General features: G+C 36.2%; 1 protein-coding gene across 4 annotated transcripts in view; it reads left to right on the top strand.

Annotated features, from left to right (window-relative positions):
• The window catches only part of MTMR8 (myotubularin related protein 8), a 118,614-nt gene that overhangs the window by 1,989 nt on the left and 91,732 nt on the right, over positions 1–24,893 (top strand). For 2 of the 4 annotated variants that reach the window (XM_053202386.1, XM_053202388.1), the window contains exons 1-3: positions 15,071–16,726; positions 20,068–20,230; positions 22,169–22,326. Coding sequence is in view for 1 of the 4 variants with exons in the window: in XM_053202388.1 (XP_053058363.1) it covers positions 16,691–16,726; positions 20,068–20,230; positions 22,169–22,326 (357 nt within the window). In the remaining 3 variants the exon portion in view is untranslated. Of the gene's footprint in view, positions 1–7,341; positions 12,159–15,070; positions 16,727–20,067; positions 20,231–22,168; positions 22,327–24,893 lie in introns of those variants that run through there. The other 2 variants (XR_008290126.1, XM_053202387.1) reach the window with 2 other exon arrangements.

Here is a 24,893-nt window from a genome sequence, read left to right as displayed (position 1 = left end):
GGGAGGTACTATTATTATTCCTGTGTTACAGATGAGGAAACTGAGACCCATAGAGGTGAAGTGAGTTGCTTGGTAAAGATAGGTGTGCTCAGTTTCAGACTGTTGTGGAGATTGGGTTAATGCTCAAGAAAACTTTAGTTGGCTTCATTGCCAGACTCCATTTGTCCTGCAGATGGTATTGTGACTCTTGGAATACAAATAAAAACTCCAAATGAAGACTTAGTTCTTTAAATAAAACTGACATTCCATTTGGTATCCAGCAGAGCTGAATTCCCACAAGTGGTATGCTGCCACAAATCTGTGTTTTTTCTTTATTATTATGAGTCTGGGAAAGATTAGGGTTGCACTAATGGCTAGGGATTAAGAAGGCCTCTCTAGTTAACTCCTTATATCCACAAAAGGGAGAGACATTTGTCCATTTTAGGACAAAGAGATAACCATGAGCATGTCAGTCATTAGTTCTATATGTCAAGTGCAAAAGTGACTTTTAGTTTTGGCTCTTGTCTTTTTCTTCTCTTTGAAAGACTTTTTCAAAAGCTATTGAAATGTAACATATACAGAAAAGTTTATAAATTTATACTCCATACATGTTCACAAATGGCACACACCCATGTAACCAGCCCCCAGATCAAGAAACGGAACATAACTAGAAATTCCCTCATTCCTCTTCTACTCCATACTCCTTCCAAGGGTAACCACTATCCTGGCTTCTAACAGAATAGATTAGTTTTGCCCTTTTAAATACTCAATATAAATGGATTCATATACTACATACTCTTTTGCTCAACATCATGTTTGAAAGATTGATGCATATTATTCCTTACAGTTATAGATAATTCTCATTGCTATATAGTATTTCATTTTGTTCACATGCCACATGTGATTTATCCATTTTTCTGTTGGGGAATTTCTAGTTTTGGCTTTTACAAGTAATAACACTCTTTTGGTGGATACTTACATGCAATTTTATTGGAATATACACAGGAATAAAATTTCTGGATCATAGGATATGCAGATATTCACCTGGAGTAGATACTACCAATTTTGCACTCTCACCACCTATGCATGAGAGAGAAACTATTTTTAAGTTTATTTTTAAGTTTAGGATTTAACAGTGGCTTTTGTAGCACCTTGGGGCCTACCCAAAAGTTCAGTGACTCTCCCGTCTGAATCAGAATTTGTCCTTTTTACTTCTATGTCAGTTAGCACTTAGAATTCTTAATTACTTTTCCTTCCCAGGATGGAACCTTATAAATTAGGATTTTTTCAGTTAACATTTATTGAGTTTCATTTATTTATTGAGCTTGGAAATGTACTGTAGTGGTTAAGAGGGTATGTATTAGAGCCAGAGTGTCTGAATGCAAATGTCAACTCTGCTACTTAATTTGCAATCCTGGCAAGTGAGTACCTTCTCTGTGCCTCAATTTCTATATCTGTAAAATGGTGGTAATAATAATAGTACCTATCTCACAGGGTTTTTAAAGGAATTAAATGAGTTAATATTTATAAAAATGCTTAGAACAGTGCCTGGCACATTGTAATTAGCTACTTAATTTAGCTATCAATTATTATCACCATCATTAATTGCTGTTATTTACAAAATGTAACATTGCGAGTTGTTAAGGATACATAGCTATCTTAGATACAACAATTCTAAGATCTCTTAATCAAATAAGATGATGAGATATTAAGTATAAGATCCACAAATGAAAGTGAGAGCTTTCATGAGACGGACAAATGAAATGGTATTGGAATTTAGAGGCAAATAAGGTCTACTTTCAGATGAGTGTGGAGTATGAAATGAAGAAAGTTTTATGTAAGAGCGGCATTTAGACTGAGTCTGAATAATAAATAGGATTTTACTCTTGAGAGACTGGGGAGGTGAGAGGGACTCCCTACCGAGGGAACTGCAGGACCATAAACTCAGAGGAAGGTAACTTATTAGGGCAAAGGAAGGGAGTGAGAGGAACAGAGAGATAGGTGTTGTAGACTGTAGAGGCTTGAATGTTATACTGAGGAGCTTGAACCAGCTTCTACAAGTGACCCTTGAACAACATAGGTTTGAATTGTGTGGGTCCACTTACATGCGGATTTTCTTCCCGATAAATACAGTACAGTATTATAAATGTATTTTCTTTTCCTTATGATTTTCTTAATAGCATTTTATTTTCTCTAGCTTACTTTATTGTAACAATGCAGTGTATAATGCATGTAGCATACAAAATATGTGTTAACTGTTTATATTATTGGTAAGGCTTCCAGTAGTAAAGTTTTGGGGGAGTCAAAAATTGTATGTGGATTTTCAGCTGTGTGGGGTTTGGTGCCCCTAACCCCCAATGTTGTTCAAGGGTCAAGTGTATAGGTAGCAAAGAGCTGCTAAGCTTTGTAAGTCTAGAAACACAGAATATAAAAGTTAGAAGGAACTGTTAAATAATCTTAATGAGGAATGGGGATACAGTTTCTTTCTGGCATGATGTAAATGTTCTAAACTTATATATTGTGGTGATGGTTATACAACTCTTTAAATTTACTAAAAAATCAGTAAATTTTACACTTAAAACAAGTGAATTTTGTGGTAAGTTCAATAAAACTACTAACAAATAAATAAATGAAGAGGGAAATAAATAAGATCATTTGGTGATACTCCAAACCTCTCATGTCTCAAATGTGGAAGCTGAGGCTCAGATTGTGAAGTTTCTCATTCAAGGTCAATCATCGAACTAGTGGCAGAGCCAGAATTGTCTTTTTGTTGTTTAGTATACATGCCAGGTTCAGACTATGAAAAATTGTGTGAAATTATCTTTGAAACAATAGCCAAAATAATTGGAAGTGCCAGATAATGCTATTCTGGATAATAATAACAACAATAATAATAATAATAATAATAAATCTTTATGGTACTTTATTGTTTACAAAGTGCTTCTCAAGCTACCCTACCTGCTCTCAAGATTATAATTCATATAAAACTTTCCTAAAAGCAGATAATTTTTGGCTTGACTGCCAAGAGACTGATAACCAGATTTAGTGTTCTGTCATATTAACTAAATTAGCACTTGCACTTGGTGTAATTGCTTCCTCCTCCTCTTCATTACTTTGATTTTCTGTTCTAATAACCTAATTGTAGATCTGTTTTTTACTATATACTACTTCAAATTCGTTTAGGAAAGAGGCAGGTCAAAAAAAATCAAGATAAAACTGGGCAAAGTCTTTTTCATTATCAAGTAAATGTGATTTCTAGAGGCAAGGATTGTACTCCCCTTTCATTTCTCAAAAGTCCAAATCTAGTTGTCTTCATTTTGATCCTTTCAATTTAGGAAATAGTGTAATGTAGTGGGAAAATGTGAACACAGAGCTGGGTTTGAATTCTAGATGTATTATTTCTTAGCTCTGAGTTCTTGGGCAGATCACTCAAATGTTTTGAGTTGAGTCTCAGTTTCCTCATTTGTAAAATGGGGGAAATATCTACTTCTTGAGACTATGATGAAGATTAAGATAAAGTATGATAGGAGCCTGGCAAATATTAAGTGCTTCATAACTGTATAACTGTGTATTCCCTTCTCTTTCATCAGAGCCAAACAATAGTAGAGGCTTTAGTATGTATTAGTCCTGGGAGGTCTCAGAGATCAGCCTGGCTCAAAGAAGGATATGTTCCTGAGCATCCAGAAAGGATCCTGGTACTACCGTGCAAAGAGAGAGGCTACCCAGGAATGGTAGGGGTCTGGCATTTTGGCCACTATTTTATAGGCATTGGAATAGTTTTCCTCAGCACCAAAGCCTTCTCCTTTGACCTCACTTTATACCTGGGAAACCCCAACTAAGCTATTACCTCTAGAAACCACTGGGATTTTTTTGGAGGGTTTTTATATTTTTAGATATCATTTTATGGTTTTGTGGTACAATACTTATATGCTTTAGAAAGATTTCTTTTAATAAACTTCAAAGACCTTTTTATTATTTGAGGAACCCAGGATGGATAGGGAGTCAAGAGACCTGGCTTCTGGTCCCAGTTCTTAATATGCTCACATGCTGTGTGATATGGTCACATGCTGTGTGACCTTAGGCTTCATTATCCTAGTGGGTAAAATAATAACATTAAAACTTTTATTGAGCAATTACTATGTGCCTGACACTATTCTAAGTGTTTTACATAAATATTACATATTTGTGTGTTCATTTAACACCCACAACAATTCTACTATCCTCATTTTAAAGAAAAAGAAATCAAGACCCAGGAAGCTTAAGTAACCTTCTGAAAGCCAGAAAATGAAGCAGATAGTCTGTGACCTAAAAGTCTTTGTTCTTAACCCCTGCACTGTAAAATGAGCAGATTGGATTATACCAGCATGTCCTAAACTTTGTTCCTGCTGACCAATGGTCCACAAGATAAGTTGTTTAAAAAAATAAAAAAGAGATCTAAGGTAGAATATGTGGCGATTCATAGTTAATTTTCACCTGTTAAGTCTCTAAGAGACCTTCCAATAAAGAAACTTGTTTATATTTGTTAAACCCAGTATTTCCCTAAACTGACCATAGAACTGTGTATGTGTGTGCATGCGTGTATGCCTATTAACATCCTGTGGACTAGAGTTTATAGAACATACTTTGAGAAGTGCTGGTGTCAATCTGAAAGGTTCATTCTAACTCTTAAGTGCTTCCAGCACTTAATAATGATAGATATGTAGACTGTGAAATGCAGCATTCCTTTCTGAGTCTCGAATTTGCTTTAATTGGAGAGGTGCTGAAAAATAGGGTGTGAGGAGGCGTAATTCAAGGCTAGTCTGGGTTGCAATTTATTTTATTATTTTTTAATGTTTATTTTTGAGAGAGAGAGTATGAGTGGGGAGTGGGGCAGAGAGAGAGGGAGACACACAGAATTTGAAGCAAGCTCCAGGCTCCAAGCTGTTAGCACAGAGCCTGAGGCGGGGCTCAAATTCACAAACCATGAGATTATGACCTGAGCTAAAGTCAGACTCTTGATTGATTGAGCCACCCAGGTGCCCCCTACGTTGCATTTTAAACATTTGCTTCAAAGACCTTGTGAGTGTTGACACAAAAGACGTAATTTACCCTTCACTTTTTCCTTTTCTCTCTCTTGACCCATTATATATTTTCTCACTTATTTAAAGAAGAGATTTAAATCAGAGATGCTTGTTACGAAAGTAGGAGAAAGCTTTTTTAATATATGCAGGGCGCAACAGTTGTTTCAATGATGAATGCTGTCTGCTGTCAGAGGTGATGCCACACAGGGCAGAGCTTATGTGGGACATGTGTAAAACTGATGCATATCATCATATTGTTGGTCCTCCTGGAACCAGATGTCTCATCTTTTATTTATTTATTTTTGCAGCATATCCAATTATTACCAATAGTTGTGGAAACTAAGAAAGTAAATGGATTCAGAGACCTCTGAAGTGTACCTGATCTCCTCCCTTCCTAGAAGAGAAGTGAAACAACAACAACAACAACAACAACAGCAACAAAACAATATGGTTTATGGTCCACAGCTTCTCCAAAAGCAAAGATCTTATAAATGTCAGGGTGCTCTGTCTATAGCCCAGGAGTACAAAACCAACAAAACAATTGGGTGGCCTGCCTGGGAAATAGAGTCTATTTAGTACCTAGTGATGGTTACTGTCTTTTCTAACCCTTTCTCTCTGTATCTCCTCCTCATCTCTCACCTTCTCTTTGCTCTCCCTCTCCCCTTTTCCTTTTTTCTTTCTCTCTCCTTCTTCCTTTTTCTCCCCTTTCTCTTTTTTTTCTCTCCCTTTCCCCCTTTTTTTCTCTTTCTCCCAACTCTCTTCTACCCTCATTCCCCCACTCTACACATGCACATACATGCACACACACATACACATGCTATGGGACCTAGGTTTCTGTGGTATAAAACCATGTTAGGCAGAGGAGCCATCTTACCATGCTGTCTCAGAACCAGAGGGGGCACTGGTACCCATGAGTAGAGAAAGGGGGAAGGTCTGAATAATTGCAGGTCTTCTAGAAGTTTCTACATGCTAATAGACACAGATTCCCTGCAGCATGGAGCCATATAGGAAGTCCATAAAATGGTTTCCATATCAACAGTTTCCCTCTCCTCCAAGGATTCCTCAGGAACTATCCTCTAAGAGGCATATAGTACCCTTCATACATGGCATTGTAACCTTCTGTTAAGTAGTGACTTGGGCCTTAGCAGGAACTTCTTGAGTGGCTAACTTTTTCTCTTGATGAGATCTTCTGCCATTTAAGCTAAAGATGCTTTATAGTTTCAATTTCTACTCCTCACCTCTTGACCACTCAGTGTGAAAGAATGAACTCCTATTATAATTGGCACTGATTTCTTCCATTAACCTAATCATAAGTATGTTCCTCTGGCAATAGAAAGCCTACTTTGCATTTAACAAGTTCAATTGGCTAAAGTCATCACATGCTTTTAACAAACTATTATCATCAAGTTTACATAGCCTCCTGTATACAGATTACCAAGTACCTACCTCAGACTTCCCCTCAGGAAAGGAAATAGTATGCATTCATGTTTCTCTTACACCATTACTTTGCAGTTTTTTCCATAAACATTTTCTACCCCTCTGTTCTACCCTTCTTGTTCTGTGTCTGAATATTACTGTGGATTCTTTGTTTTTCTTCTTAGTCCTTTTGGACTGCTATAATATAGTACCAGAGACTGGGTGGCTTATAAATATGAGTTTATTTCTTTTAGTGTTAGAGGCTGGAAGTCTAAGATTAGGTTGCTAGTATAGCTGGGTTCTGGTAAAGTTCCTCTTCTGGGTTGTAGACTGCCTACTTCCCCCTTCACATGGGAGAAGAGGTCAAGGAATCTCTCTGGAGCCTCTCTTACAAAGGCACTAATTCCACTAATCCTATTTATGAGGACTCTGCTCTCATGACCTAAATTACCTCCCAAAGGCCTCACCTGCAAATACCATCACATTGGGCATTATAACTTCAATGTATGAATTTTGAGGGAGGACACAAACATTCAGACCATAGCAGCTTCTCCACTTGGGTTTTTGGCCTTAAAATGTGTTCTGGGTTTTAATAATTCTTTTTCTTTTTTTTTCTTTTTTTTTAATTTTTTTTAAATTTTTTTTTCAATGTTTATTTATTTTTGGGACAGAGAGAGACAGAGCATGAACGGGGGAGGGGCAGAGAGAGAGGGAGACACAGAATCGGAAACAGGCTCCAGGCTCTGAGCCATCAGCCCAGAGCCTGACGTGGGGCTCGAACTCACGGACCGCGAGATCGTGACCTGGCTGAAGTCGGACGCTTAACCGACTGCGCCACCCAGGTGCCCTTAATTTTTTTTTAATGTTTATTTATTTTTGGGACAGAGAGAGAGCATGAACGGGGGAGGGGCAGAGAGAGAGGAAGACACAGAATCAGAAGCAGGCTCCAGGTTCTGAGCCATCAGCCCAGAGCCTGATGTGGGGCTCGAACTCACGGACCGCGAGATCCTGACCTGAGCTGAAGTCGGACGCTTAACCGACTGAGCCACCCAGGCGCCCTAATTCTTTTTCTTTTATATTACACTGGGCCTTCAGAGTCTGGCTTTTCAGTTATTCCTTCTCTAGCCTTGTCTTTCCTCCCTCTATCTCTTTTGTAGTTGGATATTTCTTGCTGTCTTTCCCTTCCTCCTTTTTCTCCAGCCACCCCTTAGCCAACTTCTATATCTGTACCTCTAGCAAGAGTGACTCTGTGCTGGAAATAAATGTCTTCCTAGCCTATACATGAAAGTAATAAGACTAGATTTTCTTGGGATTGAAAAAGAGATTGTGTGTGTGTGTGTGTGTTAAAAAACATAACTTTAAAATTTATCATTTTAACTGTTTAAGTGTACAGTTTGGTAGTATTAAATATATTCACATTGTGCAACAGATCTCTAGAACTTTTTCATCTCGCAACACAAACTGTATATTTACTAAACACTAATTTCCTCTCCCAGCTCCTCCCAACTAATGTCATCAACTTTTCTACTTTCTGTTTCTTTAGAATTTGATTACTATAGGTCTTTCATGTGAGTAGAATGATAACAGTATTTGTCCTTTTATGACTGGCTTATTTCACTTAGCATAATGTCATCCATATTGTGGCATGTGGCAAGATGTCCTTTTTTAAGGCTACATAATACTGTGTGTAAATACCAGATTTTCTTTGTTCATCTATCTGTGAACATTGATCTTGTTTGTACGTTTTGTCTATTGTGAATAATGCTGCAGTGAACATGGGTGTGCAATTATGTCTTCAAGATCCTGATTGAATTACTTTGGATATAAATCCAGAAGTGGGATTGCTAGATTAAGTGATAATTCTATTATTATTTTTTGAGAAACTTCTACACCATTTTTCATAATGGCTGCACTATTTTACATTTCCAATATTTTAGAAGGTTCCACCTTCTTTGTATTCTTATCAGCACTTGTTATTTTATGTTCTCTTTATAGTGCCCATCCTAATGGGTGTGAGGTGCTATCTCATGGTTTTGATTTGAACTTCTCTTATGGTTAGTGATGTTGAGCATATTTTATATGCTTTGTGGTCACTTGTGTATCTTCTATGGAGAATTGTCTATTCAGGTCCTTTGCTGATTTTTAAAATCAAGTTATTTTTTGTGGTTGAGTTCTTTAATATGTTCTGCATAGTAACCATTTTTCAGATATATGATTTGCAAATATTTTCTATTCTGTAGGTTACTTTTTCACCCTGTTTGGTGTTTCTTTTGATGCACAGAAGTTTTTAAGTTTGATGTAGTCGTATTTTTCTGTTTTTACTTTCATTGCCTGTGCTTTTGGATTCATATCTAAGAAATAATTGCCAAATCCAGTGTCTTAAAGCTATTTCCTTATATTTTATTCTGGGAGTTTTATACTTTTTGGTGTTACATTTAAGTTTGTAATCCATTTTGAATTAATTTTTGTGTATGTATAGGCCCACGATTTTTCCTTTGCATGTGAATATCCAGTTTCCCCCCACACCATTTTTTTTCATGTGTTTATTTAAATTTGTTAGTTAACATACAGTGTATTATCAGTTTGAAGTGTAGAATTCAGTGATTCATCAGCTATATACAACAGCCAGTGCTCATCACAACAGGTGCCCTACTTAATACCCATCATCTATTTAACTTATTCTCATGCCCACCTCCCCTCCAGTAACTCTAATTTTGTTCTCTATAGTTAAGAGTCTGTTTCCTACTTTGCCTCTCTTTTTCCTCCCATGTTCATCTAGTTTTTTTTAATTCCACATATGAGTGAAATCATATGGTATTTGTCTTTCTCTGACTGACTTACCTCTCTTAGAATAATATTCTCTAGCTCCATACACATCTTTGCAAATGGCAAGATTTCATTCTTTTATATTAGCTGAGTAATACTCCGTTGTATACCACAACTTCTTATTTTTTTAAAAATAATTGTTAACACACAGTGCAGTATTGATTTCAGGAGTAGAATTCAGTGATTCATCATTTACATACAACAACCAGTGCTTCTCACAAGTGCCCTCCTTAATACCCACCATCTATCTAGCCCATCACTCACCCTCCTCCCACCGTCAACCCTCAGTTTGTTCTGTATCATTAAGAGTCTCTTGTGGTTTATTACCCCCTCTTAATCTTCCTCCTCCCTTCCCATATGTTCATCTGTTTTGTTGCCTAAATTCCACATATGTGTGAAATCATATGGTATTTGTGTTTCTCTGATTGACTTATTTCGCTTAGCACAATACATTCTAGCTCCATCTACATCATTGCAAATGACAACTTTTTAGCAATGCTTTTGCAATGCCAGATCATTCTTTTTGATGGCTGAGTAATGAGTAATTATATATATATATATATATATATATATATATGCATACACACACACATATATATATATACAATGAGTAATATTACATTGTATATCTAAACCACATCTTTATCCATTCATCATTGGTAGACATTCTGTCTTTCTCCATAGTGTGGCTATTGTTGATAATGTTCTATAAACATTGGAGTGCATGTACCCCTTCAAATCTGTAGTTTTGTATCCTTTGGATAAATAACTGATAACGTAATTGCTAGATGATAGCATAGTTCTATTTTCAGTTTTTTGAGGAACCTCCATACTGTTCTTCAGAGTGGCTGCACTAGTTTGCATTTCCCACCAGCAGTGCAAAGGGGTTCCAGTTTCTCTGCATCCTCATCAACACCTGTTGTTTCTTGTGTTTTTAATTTTAGCCATTCTGACAGGTGTGAGGTGGTGTCTCATCCTGGTTTTGATTTGTATTTCCCTGATGATGAGTCGCGTTGAACATCTTTTCATGTGTCTGTTAGCCATCGGGATGTCTTCTTTGTAAAAATGTCTATTCATGTCTTCTGCCCATTTCTTAACTGGGTTATTTGTTTTTTGGATGTTGAGTTTGATAAGTTCTTTATAGATTCTGGATACTAACCCTTTATCAGATATGTCATTTGCATATCTTGTTACCTTCTCCCATTCCATAGGTGGCCTTTTATTTTTGTTGATTGTTTTCTTTGCTGTGCAGAAGCTTCTTATCTTGATGAAATCCCAATAGTTCATTTTTGCTTTTGTTTCCCTTGTTTCTGGGGACATGTCCAGTAAGAATTTGCTGTGGCTGATGTCAAAGAGGTTGCTGCCTCGGGTCTCCTCTAGGATATTGCTGGATTTTCTGTCTCATATTTAGGTCTTTCATCCATTTTGAATTTATTTTTGTGTATGGTATAAAACAGTGATCCAGTTTCATTCTTTTGCATGTTGCTTTCCAGTTTTCCCAACACCACTTGTTCAAGAGACTTTTTTTCTCACTGGATATTCTCTCCTGCTTTGTCGAAAATACTTGACCATATAGTGATGGGTCAATTTCTGGGTTTTCTATTCTGTTTCATGGATATATTTGCCTGTTTTTGTGCCAGTACCTTACTGTCTTGATGACTATATCTTTGTAATATAGTATGAAGTTCAGAATTGTGATGCCTCCAGCTTTGTTTTTCTTTTTCAGAATTTCTTTGGCTGTTCAGGATCTTTTGTGTTTCCATACAAATTTTAGGATTGCTTGTTCTAGCTCTGTGAAAAGCTCTGGTGATATTTTGATACTGATTGCATTAAATGTGTAGATTGCTTTGTGTAATGTAGACATTTTAACAATATTCTCCCAGGCCATGAACATGGAATAATTTTCCATTTTTTTTGTGTCCGCTTCAATTTCTGTCATAAGTGTTATGTAATTTTCAGAATACAGATCTTTTACCTTTTTCACTAGGTTTATTCCTGAGTATCTTGGTTTTTGGTGCAATTGTAAAAGGGATAGATTCCTTGGTTTCTCTTTCTGCTGCTTCATTATTGGTGTATAGATATGCGACAGATTTCTGTATGTTGACTTTGTATCCTGCAACTTTACTAAATTCATGTATCAGTTCTAGCAACTTTTTGGTGGAGTCTTTTCATTGTTCTACATAGAGTATCATGTTGTCTACGAATAGCAAAAATTTTACTTCTTGCCAGTTTGGTTGCTTTTACAGTAAAACCTTGGATTGCAAGTAACTTGTTTTGCAAGTATTCTGCAAGACCAGCAAACATTTCTAATAAATTTTAACTTGATAAATGAATGATGTCTTGCAATACGAGTGGTATGTGATGCCGAACATCACGTGATCACAACTGAGCCAATGGTTCTTCTCTTTCTCTCTCTTGCTGCAGGATTGTGGGTGATTGTCTCCCATGCTTGGATGCTCAGTCTCAGGCCATGGTGTTTGGCAAAAATCAGTGATTTTTCAGAATATTGGAAGGTGCCCACAACTGGCACTAGTGTATTTTTTTTGTCACTCCAAAGTACCTGTGAACAGTCCTTTGCTTTTCCATATAAGAGTAAGCTTAGGAATGCATTGCTTCATTCTAGGTCAGGCTAAGTATAGTTATAGACCCTTTCTTCTGCTGCCTTATTGCCAGATGCACTAAATACAGTATATGACAAGTTTATTAATACTTACTGTAGTCAACATCTGTGTGAGTGTATTCAGTGGGCCCCATGCAGAAAAAGATTCCGTTGAGCCAATAAATAGCAGTGGTTTTATTAGTGATAGTGAAAATAGTCCTACACAATAACCTGCCTCTCTCTTGTCTCTCCCACACCAGCCACAAAGATTTCCAAAGGTAAGTGCAGGTTAATTTGTTTATTTTTCTTTATATTTTGTATTTTCTTTATTATTTTGTATTTTCTTTATTATTTTGTATTATATTACAGTATTGTAATAATTTTTAAATGTTTATTTTTTATTTTTGAGAAAGAGAGAATGAGCAGGGCAGGGGCAGAGGAGACAGACAGGATCCGAAGCAGCTCCACACTGTCAGTGCAGAGCCTGATGTGGGGCTCAAACCCACAAACTGCAAGATCATGACCTGAGCTGAAATCAAGAGTCATCCGCTTAACCAACTGAGCCACCCAGGCACCCAGTATTGTAATCATTTTTATATGAATATTTTTGGATTGTGGAACAAATCATTTGAGTTTCCATTATTTCTTAGGGAGAAATTCACTTTGATATACAAGTGCTTTGGATTACAAGCATGTTTCAGGAATTAATTAATTATGTTTGCAAACCAAGGTTTTACCATATTTCTTTTTGTTGTCTTTTTGCCGATGCTATGAATCCAGTACTGTGTTCAATAGCAATGATGAGAGTCGACATGCTGTCTTGTTCCTGACTGTAAAGAAAAAGCTCTCAGTTTTTCCCCACTGAGGATGATAACTGTGGTCTTTTGTATATGGCCTTTATGATGTTGAGGTATGTTCTTTGTATCCCTACTTTGTTGAAGGTTTTTAACAAGAATGGATGCTGTATTTTGTCAAATGCTTTTTCTGCATCAATTAAGAGATCTTATGATTCTTTTCTTTTATTAATGTGGTGTATCCTGTTAATTGATTTGGAAATATTGAATCACCCCTGCAGTTCAGGAATAAATCCCACTTGATCTTGGTGAATGATTCTTTTAATGTACTGTTTGATTTGATTTGGTAGTATCTTGTTGAGAATTTTTGTATCCATGTTCATCAGGGATGAACTGTAATTTTCAGGATGGACTGTAATTTTCCTTTTCAGTGAGATCTTTGTCTGGTTTTACAATCAAGGCAATTCTGGCCTCATAAAATGAGCTTCTAAATTTTCCTTCCATTTCTATATTTTTGAAAGAGTTTGAGAAGAATAAGTATTAACTCTTCTTGAAATGTCTGGTAGAAGTCCCTTCGGAAACCATCTAACCTTGCACTTTTGTTAGTTGGGAGATTTTGAATACCAATTCAATTCATGGTTGGTTATTTGTTCAACTTTTCTGTTTCTTCTTGTTTCAATTTTGGTAGTTTATATGTTTCTAGGATTTTATCCATTGTTTCCAGATTGCCCAATTTGTTGGCATATACTTTTTCATAATATTCTCTTATAATTGTTTATGTTTCTGTGGTGTTGGTTGTGATCGCTCCTCTTTCATTTGTGATTATATTTATTTGGGTCCTTTCTCTTCATTTTGATAAGTCTAGTTAGGGGTTTATCAATTTTATTAACTCTTTCAAAGAACTATCTCTTAATTTCATTAACCTGTTCATTTGTTGTTGTTGTTGCTTCTGTATCCTTTAATTCTGCTCTAATCTTTATTATTTCCCTTCTTCTGCTGGCTTTACACTTTATTTACTATTTTTTTCTAGCTCCATTAAATGTAAGGTTAGGTTGTGTATTTAAGACTTTTTTTGCTTCTTGAGGTAGGTCTATATTGCTTCTTGTGACTGCCTTTGCTATATCCCAAAGGTTTGGACTGTCACATTTTCATTTTCATTTCCTTCCATGTATTTTAAAATTTTGTCTTTAAATTCCTGGTTAACCCATTAATTCTTTAGTAGAATGCTCTTTAACCTCCATGTATTTAGAGGCTGTCCAATTGTTTTTCTTGTGATTGATTTCAAGTTTCATAGCATTGTGATTGGAAATATGCATGGTATGATCCCAGTCTTTTTGTAGTTGTTGAGGGTGGATTTGTGACCCCAGTATGTGATCTATTCTGGAGAATGTTCCATGTGCACTTTAAAAAGAGTGTGTATCGTGCCACTTTAGGATGAAATGTTTTGTGTGTATCTGTGAAATCCATCTGGTCCAGTGTGTCAGTCAAAGCTATTTCCCTGTTGATATGTCCAATGTTGTAAGCGGGGTGTTAAAGTTCCCTGCTGTTTTTGTATTATTATCTATGAGTTCCTTTATGCTTGCAATTGATTTATACATTTGGGTTCTTCCATACTGGGGGCATAAATATTTGCAATTGTTAGATTTTTCTTGTTTAATATACCCCTTTATTATGATATAGTGCCCTTCATCTCTTGTCTTTGTTTTAAAATCTAGTTTGTCTGATATAGGTATGGCTACTCTGGCTTTCTTTTGATGTCCTTTAGTATGATAAATGCTTCTCCATCCTCTCACTTTCAATTGGCAGGTGTCTTCTTAGTTCAAAAATGAGTCTCTCTCTTTGAATTGGTCTTTTTTTTTTTAAACCCATTCTGACACCCTATGTCTTTTGAGTGGAGCATTTAGTCCATTTACATTCAGCGTGATTATTCATAGATATGAATTTAGTGCCATTGTATTACCTGTAAAGTTGGTGTTTCTGGAGATTTTCTTTGCTCCTTTGAAGTCTTTGTTGCTTTTGGCCTTACTTTCCCACTCAAAGGGTCTCCTTTAATATTTCTTCCAGGACTGATTTAGTGGTCACAAACTCCTTTAAATTTTGTTTGTCTGGGAAACTCTTGATCTCTCCTTCTATCATGAATGACAACCTTGCTGGATAAACTATTCTTGGGTCCATATTTTTGCCATTTGGCATGTTGAATGTATTATGCCACTCACTTCTGGCCTGCCAAGTTTCTGTGGGGAGATCTGTGAAACTTATTTGTCCGTCCTTGTAGGTTAAGGCCTTTTTTTCCCTTGCTGCTCTCAGGATGATTTCCTTATCTCTGTGTTTTACAAATTTAAATGTGTCTTGGTGTTGGCCTTCTTTTTAATGTTTATTTTTGAGAGAGAGAGAGAGAGAGAGAGAGAGAGAGAGACAGAGCATGAGTGGGGGAGGGGAAGAAAGAGAGGGAGACACAGAATCCGAACCAGCCTCCAGCCTCTGAGGTGTCAGCACAGAACCCAATGCGGGGCTTGAACCCACGAACCGTAAGTTCATGACCTGACCCAAAGTCGGACACTTAACTGATTGAGCCACCCAGGGGCCTCTGTTTACAATTTTCTTTTAAGCCACGGTTAATTCAATAATATGCTGTCACATGGTAATTTTTGGCCTTTATTTTTTTGTTAATTTGTAATGTCATTGTATTATGTTTGGAGAACATAGAGTGTGTGTAACTGAGCCTTTTGATTTTATTGAGGCTTTCTCTAAAGCCATAATCATGTTGCCTTCTTGGAATTTTTTTGTTATCTTGAGTGATTCTTTGTTCTCTTTTGGATATAGAATTCTACTCTGTATATCCAATAGCTTGAGCTTTTTAGTTGTATTCTGCAAGTACTCTATGTCTCTTAATTTTTTTTTGTATTCTTGATCTACTATTTTCTAAGTAGAGTGTTAAAATATCCAAGTGTTCTTTTTTTCTCTTATGTTCTGCTTCAAGCAAAGTACATCAAGCAAGATGCATTTCAAAACTGTATTATACAATGCGTATGTTTATGATGTGTATATCTTCTTTTGTTCTTTGTCACTTAATTCTATTTTGTCAGATGTTGAAAATGCTACTCCAGCTTTGTTTTGGTTCCTATTTGTTTAATATATCTTTTCCATTCTTTTTTTTGTTTGTTTATGTCTCTTTAAGTGTGTCTTTTTTAGACTGAATATTGTTTGAAGCTTTTGTTTTAATCCAATATGTAAGTTTGTCTTTTAATTGGGAAGTTTAAAAAAATTGGTAAGTTTAATTCATGTACATTTGTTGTAATAAATTATACTTTTATTATTTTTTAAATTTTATTATTGTTGACACACAGTGTTACATTAGTTCAATGTATACGACTTAGTGATTCAACAACTCTGTATGTTATGCTATGCTCACCACTAGTGTAGGTGGCATTTCATTTTTTACTTTTCATTTATGGTACTCTCTTTTTTGTATTTTTTTTTCCTTTTTTGTTTTCCAGTGGATAGATTGTTTTCTCCTGTTTTATAGAAAGTTACATATTTTCTTACCCTTTAACTTAAGATCCAACATCATGTTATTCACCCCTGTTGATTTTTACGCATACAACAACTGCAACCTCTCTCAATAAGATAAGTACCGTAGCAGGCTATTATGTTTTATTTATCTTCCTTCCACACCTTCCCAATCAGGTAACATCATCTAAAATTTTAACCCTTCCTAGAATCCATGTTTTCGTGTTAGTTTTATTGTTTCTCCACAGCTGATTTAGGAAACACAGACCATAGTAGTTTGCTACCTTGGCGGGAGTTAGAAAGCCTGAAAGAAGTTTTGTAGCAAATTAAGAGCATTTATCCTGCTTTTAATTATCCAACTTTAATCATAGGTGTCAGTGAGTTGATAATTCAATCAGTATTTCCCCCCCAAATAACAGGTAGAAAATGTGAAATACCTGGATTGTTATGTGTGTAAGAAATCTGTTGATGGGATTCTATATCTTACTGCAACCCACCTGATATATATGGAGGTTTCTGGTGTAGCCCGGAAAGAAACATGGGTATGTTCACAAGAAGAAGTATCAGAGGGTCTAAAGAGTTGTGTTTATTTGCTTTCTAATATGGTAGTTTCTTGAAATTTCAAGTAACAGTTAAATTGCTATAAAAACTTTTCTTCAAAGAACCTATTTTGTGTTTTTTTTCATAGATTGAATCACATGACTCTTTGTCCCTGATGTTATTGACTATGGTCATCTTAGTCATTTAAAGCTACATGGGATTTTTCCTAAATATTTTTAGGTAGTGTGCTCTCTGTTCATTTTCTGAGCCTAGTTGGTGAGCATCCTGAAACAATTTAAAACCTTGCTACTCATAAAGTGTGGTCCAAGAACCATCAGTATCTGTGTCACCTGGGTGCTTGTTAAAAATGCAGAATCTCAGTTCTGAGATTCTAAATTTCTAAAAAGCTCTTAGGTGGTGTAGATGCCCCATTGACTATACCTTCGGTATCAATTATTTGACCATCTTTCTGATCTAAGACAGATTATGTTTTCATGTGTGTATATGTTTCTTTTTGCACCTTTAAACAAAGTTTTCTAATTAGTTAAATACCCCTAACATTACTTTATGTCTTCCCCATCCTGAAGTAGCATCACTGAATCTTAATCATTAGCCAGATTTATGCTTAGACCTCCTTGTTTATAACAAGTATAACATACTTGGTATATGGCATAGCATAGTGATTAAGATCACCAACCTGAGAGCCAGTCTGCTCAGGGTGAAATTCCAACTTCAACATTTATTACCTTTGTAACCATAGGCAACTTATTTAATTTCTTAGTGTCTCACTTCTCTCATGTGTAAAATAGGGATAATAATAATAATACCTTGTTATGGGAATAAAAAACTTAATAAGTGTTTAAAACAGTGACTTGCACATGATACATACTACAGTAGACCCCCCCCCCCACTTATCTACAGGGGATATATTCCAAGACCCCCAGTGGATGCCTGAAACTGCAGAAAGTGCCAAGCCCCATGTATACTATGATTTTTCATATACATAAATACCTAGGTAAAGTTTAATTTATAAATTAGGCACAATAAGAAATTAATAGCAATAACTAATAATAGAATAATTATAACAATATAGTTTTGTTTATGTGGTCTCTCTCTCAGAATATCTTCTCATACTGTACTCACCCTTCTTGTGATGATGTGAGATAATAACATGCTTATGTGATAAGATGAAGTGAGGTGAATGATGTAGACATTGTGACATAATGTTAGGCTACTATTGACCTTCTGATATATCATAAAGAGGATCATCTACTTCTGGGCTACAGTTGACCATGGGTAACGAAAACTATGGAAAACAAAACTGTAGTTAAGGTGGGGGTGTACTGCTGTATTATATAAGTATAAAATATGAATATACGTATGAAACAAGTATTTTAACACTTGCTTTTTAAAATACCATGAACTTTCCCCTTGCTCCCTTTGGTTGTGCCAAAAGAAGAATCAGGAGAGCTAGTTTTAGCTAGAGTCAGCTGTCCATTAACTGGCTGTATGGCCTTAAGCAAGGGACTCTTGGTCTCTGGGCTTCAATTTTTCATTTGTAATATAAGGTGGCTAGCTAATGTAATTATTAAGGAATCTTCCATTTCTAAAACTTTGGAAACCAGTTCTTTAATACTGTGCTGTGAACCTTTCTTCTTTCTACCTGCATTCATAGACAGCACACATATCCCCAGATTTGCTCCTACTGGGTGTTATTTCAAACCTGTGGACTAGATCTGGAAGTGAGGACTTATGGTAATTATTTATATATGTCAAAGAAGGCATAATTACTAAATTAGAACTATTAATGTAGTTCTTCCCAGACTTTGTCTGATTCACTTTCCAATTTAGCAGTTTTGTGCTTGGTGCCTGATCTTCATGATCAGTGTTTTACTAGCCAAACATAGATCTTCCTTTTTTATCTGATTTTATTGAAATTTGATCTATTAATTCTTACTACATTATAAGTAGTTTTTGTGACTCCTCCAAAACTGTCATGGCAGAAACTGAGTTTGACAAAACAATTGAGATAGAAATTAAGATCGAAAATACCTGTGAAGAATATATTAATAGCCCCCCCACCTGGTCCATTCTTAGATGGTGCATATGATTGAAAGATTTCCTGGAAGAGATGTCATTTCTAAATAAATTGGGGCTGAGGCATGGAGTGTGTGGGGTGGAGCAAAATAAAAGACAGTGAATGATGATCAGAAGGTCATTCTAGTCACAGGACAAGGAGTACAGAGAATGAATAGAGTGCATCTAGGCTTTTAGTTGCAGGAAACATCAAAGGCACAGATAGGAGGAGAATATCAAAGACTAAAACATAAAGCCATGATTCCATGGCTTTTGGAATGTATAAAAGAATTTTATTATTTAGATGCAGTTTATTTTACCATGCATTTATTTCTTTTCTACTGGCATCAGCAGGGGTAGGAGTGACTAGAATGAAGATTTAATCATCCTCCTTTTTTAATCAGAGCAGTTAACCTGTACTCCCATGGGAAATAACTTTATTAACTATATAGTACAGTACTTATGTATAGTTCCTTTAGTTCTTAGTGTTATATTCTCTACTCATTTCCTAAGTTACCTAAATTTCCTAAGTTACTTAGGTAAATTTTTGCCCACTTCACTCTTTGTTTCCTGTTACTAGAATCTAAAATGTGGAAGACAAAATTTTCTCTTGGTATTAGACTTTTTAGAATTCCTAGACTAGACTTTTTAGAATTCCTTGAGAAGGAATCCTAGACTTGGAGTTAGACTGCCGTGACTTAAATCCTATTTGTGCCACTTATTAACTGTGTGACCTGTGATAAGGAATTCACTTCTCAGAGCCCTGGTTTCTTTCATTCTTGAAATGGGGTGATTATACCTCAAAGAGTTATTACAGGACTTAAATAGCTAAGTCCTCTGGCCATGGACTATCTTGTGAGCGATAAAGCACAATACCAATTATTAATCATTTTAATTAGATTTGGTAGAATAAACAAAAATTATCTTTTCATCTGTGTCAATGATTCTACAATCATAAGCTTCATCATAGTATGCTAGAAGCCATCTGCTGTGAGCCAGTTCACCTCAATTGACCCACAAACCTGTTAGCCTTATAATCCTAAGAAGAAGAGAAGTTTTATAACACTGCAACTTGATTCGTATTGATTTACCACTGTTTACTTCTGTTTGTGAGAAACCCAGTTGTGATTTACAAAGGATGGTTTTAGGCTGTAGATATGATCACATCTCTGGCTATGCTGTTACCATTGCTGAAAGTAAGCCACACTGATAGTCCTAGACCTAGTGCATGTCTGTGAATTTATTTTGGTTCTTTTCTGTTTTGTAGATTGTACTGCATCACATTGCCAATGTAGAGAAATTGCCTATCACTAGCCTGGGCTGTCCCCTTATCCTCCGCTGCAAGAACTTCTGGGTGGCCCATTTTGTTTTAGACTCTGACATTGTGTGCCATGATGTTTATAATTTGCTGCTCAATCTTTCTCAGCCAGGTAGGTATGACAGTATTTTTAGCCTAAATCATTTTAATTGTTTTTCCCTAGAATGGTATAATAGAAAGATCATGAGCTATGGAGTTAAACAGAACAGAGTTTGGATCTGGGCTCTGCTACTTACCAGCCTCATGGTATTTGGGCAAGTTATATAACCTCTGAACTCAGCTTCTTCATCTGTAAAAGTAGTAATGGAATGTTATTCAGTCATAAAAATGGATGAGATCTTTCCATTTGCAACAACATGGATGGACTGAAAGGGTATGAGGCTTAATGAAATAAGTCAGCCTTAGAAAGACAAATATCATATGATTTCATTCATGTGGAATATAAGAGACAAAATAAAGAAAGGAAAAAATAAGAGAGGGAGAGAGACAATCAAGAAACAGACTCTTAATTATAGAGAACAAACTGATGGTTAACAGAGGGGACGGGGGTGCGGGGTTGGATTAAATAGGTGATGAGAATTAAGGAGTACACTTGTGATGAACACTGGGTGTTGTATAGAAGTGTTGAATTAATATTTTGTATACCTGAAACTAATAAAACACTGTATGTTAACTAAATGGAATTCAAATAAAAACTAAAAAAAATAAAATCACATATAATCTTGGGGTACCTGGGTAGCTAAGTTGGTTGAGCATTCGATTCTTGATTTAGGCTTGAGTCGTGATCTCATGGTTTGTGAGTTTGAGCCCTGCATGGGGCTCTGCACTGACAGTGTGGTACCTGCTTGGGATTCACTCTCCCTCTCTCTCTGCCCCTCCCCCACTTGCACATACATGCACTCTCTCTCAAACTTAAAAATCAAAAATCACATATAATCTTTTTTTTTAATATATGGAGGTTTTTTTCTTTATTGACCGCACATAATCTTTAAAAAAAGTAGTGATAGTGTAAGCTCCCTATGGGGGTTGTTTGGAGGTTTAGATGCATTTGTGCATTTTACTCTCTACTTGGTATATAGATGTGTAATAGATGTTATTTTCTTCTCTCTCCCTCCCTCCTTTTAAGTATCAACTTATAAATTATTTGTCAATTCAGGAAGATTGCTTTGGATCAAAATTTGTTACCTATTGTCTTGCAAGCTTTATGTTTGTCCCACTGTTCCTATCCCTACATTCAGTTCCATTCAGAAGACTAGGGCAGTTTTTCAGAGTCCTTAATAATGCAGCTATCCCTGTTTCGTCCAGCCTCACAGTCTCATCCCCCAGCCCTATGCCTATGTGACTAACTCAAAAGCTACCTCTGATTTTAGTCTGTGGAATTTCAATGCTTTTGTGTCTTCCCTCCCGTTTTCTTCCACCCTTTCCCCAGAATTTGCTGGAATTTTATTGATAGAGGTTAACTGTCAGTCAACTCAACACCTTATAAGGCATTGGCAGACTCTATCCATCTCTGGAAAAGTTCTTGCCACATAAATTGGTCAGATGCATTACTGATTGAATGTTTAATCTTGTGAAGGGAGGAAGTGGGGTTGACATGAAGAAGAGAAAAAATGGCCATTTATCAACCAGAAGCAGTATTGGCCTAACAATTGGAATACAAGAACACTGTAAATGTTTTGCAACATGTTACAATAAGCAAAGCAATTAAGTCATTGAAGCTCAGTTAAAAACTTTTGGTAAGGACCACTTTCCCAGCATGTAAAACCCTAAAGTTTTGGTTCAGTCCATTATCCAGCAATTCACAGGAAACCAGGAAGTATGTCCCTGCTTTGTATTAGTATCACAAAAAATTAAAACATTTTAAAAATAAGACTTTGAAGCAATATTCCAGTTCTTATTCCTCACATAAAGCCAACCTTGTACACAGGTCATTGCCCTGTTTCACAAACATTCCCTTTAGGAAAAGGAAATCTAGACTTTTTTTAAGCATAATTTGTTGTTCTTTAAGTTTCACTCATTATTACTTTGTTTTCATGTTTATCTCCTCCAGCATTACCTGAAGATCTGTGTGCTTTTTCTTATAATCCCAAATCCTCAAAAGAGATGAAGGAAAATGGGTGGAAACTGATTGACCCAATATCAGACTTTGGGCGTATGGGAATACCCAACAGGTACTGGATCATAACAGAAGCCAACAGAAACTATGAGGTATTTTTGTCATTGTTTTCCTTTTGATCCATTTAATTAAGCCAGAAGAATATCAGCAAACAACTTTTTTTTAATATGAAATTTATTGTCAAATTGGTTTCCATACAACACCGAGTGCTCATCCCAACAGATGCCCTCCTCAATACCCATCAACCACACTCCCCTCCCTCCCAACCCCCATCAATCCTCAGTTTGTTCTCAGTTTTTAAGAGTCTCTTATATTTTGGCTCCCTCCCTCTCTAACCTTTTTTTTTCCCTTCCCCTCCCCTATGGTCTTCAGTTAAGTTTCTCAAGATCCACATAAGAGTGAAAACATGTGGTATCTGTCTTTCTCTGTATGACTTATTTCACTTAGCATAACACTCTCCAGTTCCATCCACGTTGCTACAAAAATAAACTCAAAATGCATAAAGGACCTGAATGTGAGACAGGAAACCATCAAAACCCTAGAGGAGAAAGCAGGAAAAAACCTCTCTGACCTCAGCTGCAGCAATTTCTTACTTGACACATCCCCAAAGGCAAGGGAATTAAAAGCAAAAATGAACTATTGGGACCTCATGAAGATAAAAAATCTTCTGCACTGCAAAGGAAACAATCAACAAAACTAAAAGGCAGCCGACGGAATGGGAAAAGATATTTGCAAATGACATATCAGACAAAGGACTAGTATACAAATCTATAAACAACTTTTTGAAAAAAGAGAAAAATCATTTATAATCTCTCCTTTTCATTTAACATTAAGCCATTCAACCAGCATTTATTAAGTACCTACTTCACTGAAGACACTGAATCAGAGTTCTCATAGTCTAAAGCATAGGGTGCTATGGGAGCATAGATGAAGGATATGGAATTCAGACTGTGAAACCAGAAACAGCTTGATGCTTTGGGAAATAGTCTGGACAAGAAAATCTATCCTAATTTATATACGGTGAGAAAGAAGAAGGTCAGGAAGTGAATCCAGGTCATGAAGGGCTTCATGGCCTAATTAAGGAATTTGAACATTATCCTGAAGACAGGAGCCACTAGAATATTTTAAGCCTAGAAGGGCATGTAAGTGTATTTGTGTTTTAGAAAGATAACTTAGGTATTGGTGTGGAGAATTTGCTTGAGCTAAGAATGCAGGAGAATGATATGAGAGGTGATGAAAACCTGAACAAAGGCAATAACTATAGATGGAGAGGATGACATGGTTTTAAGAGATAGGTGGTAGAATTGAAAGAACATGGTGACAGATTAATGAGGGAATTTAGTATGCATCCCAGGTTTCCTGGTTTCTGGCTTGAATGACCAAGTGGATAATGGATATGTTAGCCAAGATAAGGAACTTAAGAAGAGGGAAACACAGTGTCTTCAGTTTTAGACTTGAGTTCATGGGTGATTAACATATCAAGTATTTGATATCAAACATTTGATTCTGGATATTAAGAAAAAGATCTCTGGGCCAAAATAGAAGTCTAGGAATGTGTTGGGGATTTCCAAGACCATCCCTCAGGTTTAGTGATTCACTAGGCTCACAGGACTCAACGTGTAGTTACACTTGTGGCTGTGACTTATTATAGCAAAATAATATAAAACAAAATCATCAAAGAGAAAACAGGTGAAGTCCAGAAAAAAAAATAGGCATGAGTTTCAGAGTCCTCTCCCAGTGCAGTCACATGCCTAATTTCTCTAGCAACAAATTGTGACAATATATGAAAACTGTCATTTACTAAGGAAGCTTATTGGAGAATCAGTGCCCAGGATTTTTATTGGGGCCTGGTCACATAGGCACTCTCTGTTTAGTGTGTACCAAAGTTCCTGATGCCCAGAAGGAAAGCAAGTGTTCAGCAAAGAATAAACCACATTATTTGTACAGTTTAGGCACAGAGAATCACTATTATCAGTTAGGGAATGGTGGGAAAACTTCCAAAATCCAGGTTCCCAGGCACCAGGCAAACGTCTAGCCTTGCAAGGACTATGTAAGGATGGCAATTAGACCTTTTGCGATAATTTTCTGCATAGGGAGTCATTGATGTTTAAGTGCTATCTATGAATTGTTGGATCTTTATTTCCAGCATTTTACTATCATAAAAAGACAGTAATTGTGCCTTTCTGGTAATACAGTTTTGAATATCTAGTAGAAAGGAGATTGGTAAGCTGTCACTTAGCAGGGCTATTGGTGAGGTGGCTTATTAGTGTCACACTTGACAAGACTAAGTAGAGATGAGGTGAATTCTTTCCAGTTCAAATATGTGTCTAAGTTACCCAAATTAGGTCTGAAATATCTATGTTGGCACCTTAGATACATGTAGGCTTCTGAGTTGAAATAGAAGCTCCATGTATTTCTGTTTGTATGACCCACTTCTCCAAAGTCTAAGTCCAGGTAAGAGGATGGGTAGAAGTCTTTTTCAAATGTGCTGCATTCTGAGAATATTGACTTTATTAATTTATTTTTAAAACTTTTATTTATTTATTTATTTATTTATTTATTTATTTATTTACTTTAATATATGAAATTTATTGTCAAATTGGTTTCCATACAACACCCAGTGCTCATCCCAAAAGATGCCCTCCTCAATACCCATCAC

This window comes from Acinonyx jubatus, chromosome X, assembly GCF_027475565.1.
Source record: "Acinonyx jubatus isolate Ajub_Pintada_27869175 chromosome X, VMU_Ajub_asm_v1.0, whole genome shotgun sequence".
NCBI classification, from domain to species: Eukaryota; Metazoa; Chordata; class Mammalia; order Carnivora; family Felidae; genus Acinonyx; species Acinonyx jubatus.
Note: the sequence above shows the minus strand (reverse complement) of the source record. Positions and strands in the feature narration are given on the sequence as shown.